This window comes from Xiphias gladius, chromosome 4, assembly GCF_016859285.1.
Source record: "Xiphias gladius isolate SHS-SW01 ecotype Sanya breed wild chromosome 4, ASM1685928v1, whole genome shotgun sequence".
Taxonomy (NCBI): Eukaryota; Metazoa; Chordata; class Actinopteri; order Istiophoriformes; family Xiphiidae; genus Xiphias; species Xiphias gladius.
In genome coordinates, this window is record NC_053403.1 from 15,062,793 (window position 1) to 15,073,645 (window position 10,853).

Consider the following 10,853-nt stretch of genomic DNA (forward strand, 5'->3'; position numbering starts at 1 on the left):
GCTCCTAAATGGCCGTCTAGAGTTAGATTTAACAGATGAAATTACTGCACACTGCTTCAAAGTGCCATTTTATTCATAAGGATGAATATCTGTCTGTCACGAAAAGCGTGCAGGAATTTCTTAGTTCTCTGATCTATTTTTTTTTTCAGATTACATTCTCCAGAGGTTCTTATTAGATGTGTGAGTATCAACTTGTCGCACAAAAACATGGAAAACTCATGTCGCCTAATTAAATCTGTTGAAAACACAGCATTCACAACACAGCAACCTTTTCCTTATTTTATATAAAAACAATATAATTTGAAAATAAATATGCTTTACTGTTTTACATAGACACAGAAAACATGTTAATAGTGAAGAAGAGACAAAGAGAACTAATAATGAGGGCTCTAAGACTGATGGCAGATTATCCAAATTTAAAACGGTGGTGGTGTTGTGGTAGTGTATGCTGAGCTGCTAGCAGTAGTTTATTCGTATTAGCATCTTGCAGGACGGACAAAACACAAGTCCGCTAGCTACTTAAATACTTAAATACAACTTACTAACACCTACCATTGGCAAATGCACATTAACACACATTCATACCCACGCATGTACACAAACACACAGATATGTTAAAATTCTACACAGCACCCACACCCTTAGATAAGAGGGGTTGAAAATCCAGAGATGTCATCAGTACATAAATACAAGTGATCCATTTAGGGAATGTTAACAAATCATTTTTGATTTTTTTTTTGGATTTTTTTTTTTTTGGGGTTTTTTTTTTTTTGTTTTGTTTTTTTTGTTTCGTAGAAAAGCACAGAGAGTCTCCATGCCAAGAGTAGCCATCAGTGACCTTACACATGGGGGGGAGATAGGACAGCCACAGGTACATAACACTGCATATATAAATAGACCAAATTAAATATGGGTAGAAGACTGAATACTGAAAAATAATCTATAACATTATAAATTATCTAGAATGGACTATGGCATAAAGGGATATTAAGTATGTACAAGTTCAGAGAAGAAGATAAGTAATCAATGGATTCTGTATTGAGTTCAACAACTAACAAAACTACTTTGACAATCCCCTCTCCTGAAAAAGGAAACAAAAATAATTTAAAAAGCACTCGAAAGATTTCTCAGTACATTTTGTGAGGCACAGTTTTTCAAATGGAATCAAACAACAGTATAGGATGTTTTCAGTGGTTTTCATGTAGGACATAACAAAACATTAAATGCTATTATTGATGACCAGTATCCCTTTAAAAGTATATGGCACTCCAGAGTCTCTTCTCCTGCAAGCTGATGACAATAGTGAAAATATTGTGCATGTCCACGTCAGTCCTGCAATGTCCTCAGAGGAAAGGAAGCAATATCACGAAGACGCAGATTCAAGATTTCCATCCGCCGTCTCATTGTCCTCCTGTTTTAGTCCAAAAGCAAAAGTAGACATCGTCCGACGAAAATACATCCATCATTTTTGAGAGGAGGGCGCGCCCATGTCTTCTTCAGCCTCACCCGCTGTTTTAGCAGTTAAATATATCTTAGATTGAGAGGTTTTGCAACGTCTGATTGACACACAACCACAGTAGACTCATATCCAGTGAAGTAATTGCATACAATGAATTGACAACAAGACTACACCTGCATTGCAAGCCTGTTAGAAATGCAAAACCACATGGCAGATATTTGCTTTTTGTCAAATGATGGGTTTAGTTATTTATTTCTGTAGCAGCATAACAATTCTGTACTCTTTTTTTCTTTTATCATGGTCTATATACACAGTGGGAGGAAAACTTTAAGTCTTTCTTTTTTGTTCTCTCTCAGCCAGTCCAAGGGGAATGCTTTCCACAGAAAAGAAGAGCTTACGGTTCAAAGTGCTGTGCTGTGAAATATCTCAAGAATATTCCTTCATCTTGTACATCTGGTGCTCCAACTTCTCTCATCTTCTTGGCTTGTCACATCTAAACAAGAAGAAATTTAAAAATTGAGCCGCTTGGTCCGTTTCTTAGACATACACACGCACGCACACACATAAAGAGCCAAAGTCACAAATGTCAGATCTTGGCTAGCTGCTGTTCGTCTACTTTCTGTAACTCAATGCAATCTCTCATTATGGTTCTCTTGATCGGTCTTTCTAGGTTAACTATTCATATTCTAAGATACATGCACTTGCGATTAGAATTTGAGCCCTTCATGAGTTTAACAAAGTTAAAGGAAAGGTTTGACGTTTTGAGAAAGTGACTATTTTTTGACTTATCGACTCTCTTGCGAAGAGATCAGATCAGAAGGTTGATGACACTCTCATGTATGCATGCTAAATATGCAGCAAGAGCCAGTAGATGGTTAGCTCTGCTTAGCATAAAGACTGGAAACAGGGGTGAAGCAGGTAGCCTGGCCTGGCCTGGCCTACCACTAGCACCTCGAAAGCTCAATAGTTAACATGTTATATCCCGTTTGTTTAATCTGTACAAAAACTGAAGTCTAAATCCCTGCCCAATATATTAACTGGCCACATGCTAGGAAAAATGCTTATTTGCTTTCCTGTAGAGACAATTGATAGCACCTTTATGTCTGTTTTTACATTTTGTTTTAAGAAATGTAGATAAAATGGGTTAATTGGTCAAATTTAGAGGTGCTGGTAGGTGGATTTCTTGACAAAGCCATGTTAGCTGTTTGAACCCTGTTTCCATCCTCATATTTTGGCCATTTGGATCATCACCTTTTAAGTTAATATAGCAAACTTCTTAGCAACAAATTGCCTATTTACACATCCAGTAGCTCTGGAGCAACAAAATCATTCATTTGGAGTTGTGCCTCTGGCCATCTGATGAATGAAAATCTTTTTCGTTTTTCTGGTATCCACCCACTCCCGGGGGAACTATCTGACTCTTTACTGTGTCTGTCTGCAGTTTGTTGCTGAGTAGGTGGTGTACAGTCGGTTTTTAGAGCTTTTTCGCTGCAAACACCTGCCTGCTACAGCTGAAAACGAAGCTATGAGCAGGGAGAGTGAACCAAAAAAGGTAAAGTTGTGGGCTGGACAGCTAAACAATGAGCTGAAACTCACTATAAAATTCTATAAAGCTGAGGGGAGTTGCAGATTCAGGTGATGGTACTTTCAGGTCACAACTTCAAGTGACTTCTTTCACATTGTCACATTGTGTTCACACTGTTATTGTTTATAGCAACTTTAAGTAAACCTAATCGGCTGTTGGCTCAGTCTACCTTACAGACAAGCAAATAATCACATTTCCCAAAATGTGGAACTATTCCTTTAAAGCCTGCTAAAACTAGATATATGAAATAGATTTATAAAATATACGTTTTTTATAAATTTACCACCCCTGTCGAAACAAATAAACCACATGGTTATGTTGCGGGCTTGGATTTTTAATAAATGTATTTTTTACAAATGTCATTGTGATTTCGAATTTTGCAACTTCTTGGAGAGAACCCAGAAGTTACTGCTTCACTTCAGTTTTCGGAACCAGTAACACTTACTTGCAGGTCCTCTCGTTGAGCTCTAGCTGGCGTTCTTTGCAGTTTTCGTCTGTGTGTTTGCAGGAGCACCGACAGGTTACAGGATCCTGCACGAACAAACGCTTTCTCCTCTCTGAGCAGTGATCGCAACATGGCTCACAAACACTGGACACAGAGAGACAGACAGACAGGGGTGGGGAGGAAGGGAGAGAGGCAGATTATAACAGTGTACTATAACCAACCATAAGAGAGGTCACCCTTAGGCAAACCCTTTTATATGCTCCACTTTGCTCTTCCAAGCCACTGCCCGACAAGTTGTTCTGCATGTGACAGTTGAGTAGCGTTGCACAGAGGTTCCCAAAGAGCAGGCAGATATTCAAGCAGCACACCCCGCTCTCCAAAACCCTCCCTCTTTGATTGGACCACTCATAAATGCATCGTATGTGTTAGACATGCAGTGAGCAAAGCTCCGGACCGGTTCATGCAACACAAATTGACACATATTGGCTTGTGGGTCAATGACAAGATACTTCTTGCTCTCACTCTTACAAACGTTCAACTCTTGATAAAGAAGACTCAAGGGTCTGCTTGGTTCTCTGTTAAGAAAGATTTCATTTTATTGAGTGAAAACTGAGGACTGCGTTTCCCACAGAGAGACATTAGATTCAGAACAGAGGCTGAAAATGGACAGATGAAGGCTCAGATACTCCATTGACATCTCAATATACAAATTACAAATGAACACAAAGACATGTATTCTGTCACAGTACGAGCACCGAAGAAACATGAGATAATCATTATATTAATTATGAATAAAATACGGGTGCTTTTGTATGGGTTCAGAGACAAAAGCAGGCAAACAAAGACACAAAAACAGTACTTGCTAAACAATTTGCTGGTTTACAAATGTGCCCTAGCAAAAAAAAAAAGGAAAAGAAAAGGCAATAGATAGCCATCACTTATCTTCACATTACATAAAAAGTACCAGCATTATGCATGGGACAGCAAAACCTGTTTGTAAAGATGAAAAGAATAAAGAGTGGAAAGGAGACGGGTACGAGACACAGCAAAGCAGCACAGACTCAACACTGAACACAGGACCATGATTACAGTCCTGGCGATCCCAGCACAGATACCAGAACAGTATGAGCCTGCCTGCAAAGCCATGCTGGTGGAGCTGTGATCTGTTTCAGTAGAAGGTTCAAGTTACAGCTAACAGCTGATCCAAGATCTGTTTATTCCAGCTTCTTTAAACATGTCCATTATCAATCATGATACTATAGCTATCTGACAAGATGTTAGGAGCAAATTGTACCTCAGGTTTCTACTGTTTTTCATGATAAACTGCTGTATCTCATCCCAACCATCGTTCTAGTCTCATTTATAAGGAGTGACATTCTTTTGAACATTGTGCTGGTAAGGCTGGGAGGAGATTAGATGGGGTATTTTGAGGAGTGGAAATGGGTTATGGTTCATTTCTTGTGCGATATGGCTGGTAAGTCTGTTTGTATCGCTGTTATGTAAAGTTTTGCTAAGGCTACGTTAGCAAAACATGTTAGCAAACAGGGCAGCTTAGAAACTGATATTCTGAGTATGTAGAACATGACTGATGAGACAAAGTTAGGACAGTGCGCGGAAGCAACATGCTAATTGATGTGGCTAACGGGCAAATGGTGCAATGGTGCAAATTAAAAGGGACAAAGGAGCTCCTCCCAAATGAGCTTAATTATGAGAAGCGCAACACTCAGATGCAAGTAGGTGGAGAAGGCGGAGCTGACATACGCATCATGAATTGTTTTGTCACGGTTTTTCTTTCGTTTTCTCTTTTGGCCTTTACCCTTGCCTTTCCGGGATTTTCTGCAAGAGAAAGAGGACAACAACGCAGATTGATGCCTGAGAGACTGAGGAGAGAGATGGACTGATGTTTTTGCTGATGTGTTTTGAAAACCTTAAACGGATGATTGCTAGAATCCAACATCGATTAATAGCAATCGTTTTTTATTTCTGTAAATGCAAGAGCCAAAAAAAGAAAAAACAGTCATTTAATACAGGTTATTATTTAATTCGATTATTGTTACTGATTAACTTGTCACAATATGAGAAAGGCATCAGGCCGTATTTACATGAGTGTCCGTTGATCATATCTCAAAAACGTCAGTGAGGGATGATATGAGTTTAAAGACAGCAGCACAATAAATAAATGAATAAAATAAAATAATGCATCCAAGTGTTGAAAAAGAAAAAAAACTTTTAAAAGCTGCAGCCACCATTGTGTGTTCTGATTTGTAAAGACACACCCGCAGTAATGCACCTTACTGTACATGGTTTCCACACATCCTGTATCTTGTGGATGTGATGAATATCAAATGATCCATTTTTGTAAAACAGTAAAATGACCCGGCAGAACATGAAAGCGAATAATAGTCTGATTTGGCTCGGGCAGTTATTCTGAAATTTCCCACACGGATTGAGGACAATAAACTTGGACTTCACCAAAACTGCATCTTTCAACCTATTTGGGTCAGCGCTTTAAGGAGATTCAACTTGTTTCAGACCCATTCACAAAGAGAACAAACCAGTGTGTGGTTATGAATATACACCTGAAGCTTCAGGCTGGATTAAACATGTGTCTGTGTGTTCAAATACAGGCTGAGTTACACAAATTTGTGCTGTATGTATAAAACTATACTGAAAACTTTTGTTATACTCAAATAGAATTGCAAAAACGATGTTAGTGATATTTTTCTGTGGTCATTGGTGGTATTTGTAGTACATCAGTGCTGATTTTATAAAGCATAAAAACTGTAAAATGGTTTTAAAAAAAATGTACCCACACCATGATTAGACTGTTTCTGACCCAAGCAGGAGGAATGTCTTGTCCAGTAATTATTACATTTGCACAGTACATCATAGGGTCAGATTTAGCCCCATTTGTTCCTTCAGTGCTCAGTATGTTACTTCGTTATCTGGTCACACAGCGTTTCTATTTTCCTTTTACCTGTTATCCAGCAGCAGGTTACATCTTTTCCAGATCGCATAGATACCTGCTTTCTGCCTGGCATGAGACAACATTTTTTTGGGAAAAGCTAGCGTTTCGAATCAATATCACCACAGATGGTGACGCTCTGGTCTCCTTTTTCTCCTTCACAGTAAGGTACGTTCAATTTTCTGCGTAGGCCATGGAAGTAGCCAGCTAAGTCTTTGGGAATATTAAATTAAAATGTTAATTTTTTTCCAGGACAAATACAACCGGATAACAGATAAAAAAAGGACTGAGTCTAAAGCCATGCTAGCAGCTCTGCGTGGTTGTATATGGGTACAGCAGAGCTTTGAGCTAAATGCTAACATCAGCATGCTAATATGGTCACAATGACAATGCTAATATGTTGTTTAGCAGTTATAATGTTTACCATGTTCACCATCTTAGTTTAGTTTGTTAGCATGCTAACATTAACTAATACGCACTACACACAACATACGATTGCAAGTATTGGGTCCTGAACCAAAGACATTTTTACCTAAATATTACAGTTCATCCTCTGCAAACCATGAATGTGTGTACTAAATTTCATGAAAATCCATTCAATGGCTTTGGTCACAAATAGGGCTAGGTCAGACCGAGCTGGGATTCAATGACAAATATGTCAATATTCAGTAAGCAACAGGATGAAGCTGACATGTTGTAAATATAAGAATTTCCTCTTTTCATTGTTCAAAAATCAGTTTCACACTGGAAGTTGACTGGTTTCACAACCTTACTGGGACAAGTCACCCTGACAGAATCGCAGACATCACGGTACTGAGAGGTCAGCGGCCAATGTTAAAACTAACATGAAAGTATGAAAGCATCAGAAACAGGAGTTGAACGACCCCAGGACCATCGCTTTGTAGCAGCACGCCACCAAAGTCAGACTCGTAAACAGTTATGACAAGGGCAAAGAGGAGGACAGAAAACTAACCCTTATCTATATGACAAGATGACTTAAAACAAAAATACAACCAATGACTATCCTGCGATAGAGAGATATCAACAAGTGGTCGCAGAAGGAGGATTAAGGAGTTTTATGACCCATAGCACACTGACTTCTGTTGCATGGGAAGGAAGGATCACTTAAGCAAGGATCATAAACACAAAAGTTTAACAGGTCCTCAAAAACACTGTTATCTACATTAGAGCAGCCAGGAACAGGAGTAACAGAAGTTAAGTGGGATGTAAACAGGGGAGGAATGTAAAGATGAGATAGAGAAGAGAGGAAGGTGTAAAGGACATGAATAGAGAGGGCAATTACCCCATCAAGTGTCACTCATTCACCTGAGTGGACTTAGCTGGTTTTCCCCATTTTTAGCACCTGAGAGCTGCATGTTAATCTCAACGCGATCTCATGTAGTAGCTTGTCTGCTGGGGTTTTCATGACATATTATTGTTGTGGAGTGTTCATTGTGTGTGTGTGAGATGGAGTGTGTGAAGGAAAGTGGAGAGACAGAGGAGAAGGAGGTGAGAAAATAACAGACGGATCAATTAAGCATGAAAGAGCGTATGGGATACTGTCAGAAAGGCTGAGAGTCACAGACGGTTGAGTTTGTTTGGAGAGCAAAACAGAAAAAAGATCAAATCTCAAATCCCCATTGTTTCCCCTGAAAAACTCAATCTTCATGCAGAAAGGGCGCTGTACTCACTTTTCTTTCTGTTCTTTCACTTCTGTCTTTAACCTGAAATGCAGGAACAAAACAAAATGACATTAGATCACAGCCTGCCCCTGTTTCCTGGTAAACAGATACATATCAAGATCATCAGAGACCAGAAGGCTCATTATCAGCAGGGGGGCGGGGGGCTCACATCAATCTTTTCAAATCATGTTACGTCATTGTCCTTTACCAGAAACTGTGATAAAACTGGCTTTCACTTTCAAATGCCTTGCTTAGTAAATGAACCAGATTTGTTGGGAAATAGTGCGGTGTACACAGGTTATACACTGGCTCACAAAGGGGTGTGTTCAATAATGGATACACACGCATACAAGCAGAAGTACAATAGCAGGTTGTCCGGTTTGTTTCATTATTCGTCCGTGTGACGACTCTTGCCGATAACAGAGTGTGGAGCAATGACTCTGCTGGCAAACTCCAGAGGCAACAGTTAGCCAAAAGTGTTAGGAAACATTTCATTCAAGAATGTCACGGATAGCCTGCTAAGTCTCTATTTGACAGACTGGCACAATAACTAAAGCATGAAGGTAGATGTGTATGCATGCATGTATATATAAATTATCTGCAGATGACCTACTGGCTATAACCTGTCTGTATGCACTAGAAAGCCCGCACTGCAATCTGTTTGGGTATATGCAGTGGTGACAAGGATTCAGATCCTTTCCTTAAGTAAAAGTAGCATTACCAATGTTAAACTACTCTGGTATAAAAAAAAGTACTTGATTTACTTTAACTTAAAGTAACAGTGGTGTAGTTCTAACAGAAAAACGTGCTCAAGCATCAAAAATTTGAGTGATAAATAGGCGTAATGATCCTTTAAAGAATGTTAAATTGGATTATTGTTACTGATGCAGGTATAATCCTTAAGCTTTTCATGAAAGCAAACCCTGTTTTTGATACTATTTGAAGCTATTACATAGTAGTTTTTATTGTTAGTGCCTGAGTCCGCCGTTCCCATGCTGGATTCCAACTGCCTACCTATACACACGGGATTCTGGGGAAACAATGCAGCGATGTAATGCAGCGCTACTGTCTGCAATTTTATCTAACTGATATCAGCCTCACTGTTTACTCTCCTACAGCTATGTAAGAGCTGATTTAAGTTACTGCTAAGAGTGGTAGTAGCATAAAATGGCAATAATACAAGTGCCTAAAATTTTTTTATTGGATGTACTTAGTTACTTTACACCATTGGGTATATGCCGTGTTGCCTATTGGCTTTTCTGACCATTTGGACCGTAACTTAGTGATCTCTTAATAGCGCTTCATCTCTACATACCATTTTCTTAACACTATAGTGCAGTTAGAAATTCAAAACAATACTAAACAGATTGATTAAAGGCTCTATTTTAATAAAGATGCCCTATGGTTTATAGCTACATCTAAATGGTTTTACAATAAAATATTGAGTCATCACAAATAGCAGTAGCACAAAGTTCAGAGTGCCCTTTCTTAATTGCCACGTCTTCTACAGATAGACTGTGGCAGCCTCCCTGAGTGCAGGAAAACTAACCTACCGACAGATTTACGATTTAATGGCTCAGAAAAGACGCATAAAATGACAACAGACCTCGGCCCTCGGCCAGCAGTCCTCCCTACAATGTTTGTTTGCTTATTAGATTTCCTTTAAGTGTGGGAGGATAATGCCTGTCCCTCCTGTGCTGCTGTGTCACAGTTTACTAATTCGTATCACATAGCTTGAATGTGGCTTTGAAACAAATCAGGCTTTAATAGATTAAATCAGCAAAAGACACAGTAACAAACTGCGTTATGAAATGTATAAATCTGTATTCACTGACGGCCCGATCTAACAGAAGAAGTCACCTTACTGTCACTGGAGGCTACCGAGACGACGCGCAGTACTTATCTCAGAGATCAATAACTATAGCTATAGTGCCTATGTAGATCCAGGAATGACCTCCACATTCATCAGAATGGAAAATACAGGATTAGGTAGCACTGCACTTATGCTAATGTATTTCCTTTACTTGAGCAATTTGATGGAATGATAAACTACAGCAATGTGGAGGGCATCTGCTGAGATGTGCTTTAAACTGCTGAAGTCTTCTCTGGGATCAGAGAAGTGAAAGAAGCAAAGATAAGATATGAATCTACCCGATAAGGGATCTGTGAAATGTGTCAGAGGCATAACTTTTCATGATGTGTTTGGTCGACTCATGCTCTGCTGCACAATAGTGCAGTGGTTTATGTTTCCGTAGTGGCGTTGTGTATCTTTGAGTGTGTGTATGAGCGTGTGCTCAGGGTTTCTTACCTACACTCGCATGCGCTGTGCTCTGTAAAACTCATGAAAATATCATTTTGTTGCCTTTGGGGTTTTATTCTTTTAATCTGTAAAGAAAAGAAAGAGGAAAAACTTGTTGAGTTGAAAAGCACCAGCTCTTGATCATCTGGAAACACCAATAGTAGTTAAATGTGTGTGTGTGTGTGTTGTGGGGGTCGGGGAGGGTGGGGCTGAAAAAAAAGCAGGACTGGAGTATCAAAATGAACAGCAACCAGGACCAATAAATGCAAAGTTCAAAAAGAGCTTCACCCCTCATTACAAATGGATCAAGAGCAGAGGGGTTAGAAGCACGCAGGTTTCCCCTCTGCTTTTTCCAGACTCCTCACACAGACTAAACCAGAGGCATCGACAGACTCTCGCAGGAGCAGAGGGGAAAATT

The 10,853-nt window shown here is 39.4% G+C and overlaps 1 protein-coding gene across 2 annotated transcripts in view; it reads right to left on the bottom strand.

Moving 5' to 3' along the window:
- Positions 1-749: 749 nt before the first annotated feature.
- Positions 750-10,853, bottom strand: part of vegfab (vascular endothelial growth factor Ab) — a 14,510-nt gene continuing 4,406 nt past the window's right edge. Inside the window, exons 4-8 of one of the 2 annotated variants that reach the window (XM_040124886.1) lie at positions 10,445-10,521; positions 8,146-8,178; positions 5,251-5,325; positions 3,490-3,633; positions 750-1,952 (exon numbers count right to left, since the gene is read on the bottom strand). In XM_040124886.1, coding sequence (XP_039980820.1) covers positions 1,931-1,952; positions 3,490-3,633; positions 5,251-5,325; positions 8,146-8,178; positions 10,445-10,521 — 351 coding nt within the window. In that variant the 3' untranslated portion in view covers positions 750-1,930. The remainder of the gene's footprint in view (positions 1,953-3,489; positions 3,634-5,250; positions 5,326-8,145; positions 8,179-10,444; positions 10,522-10,853) is intronic. The other variant, XM_040124887.1, reaches the window with a different exon arrangement.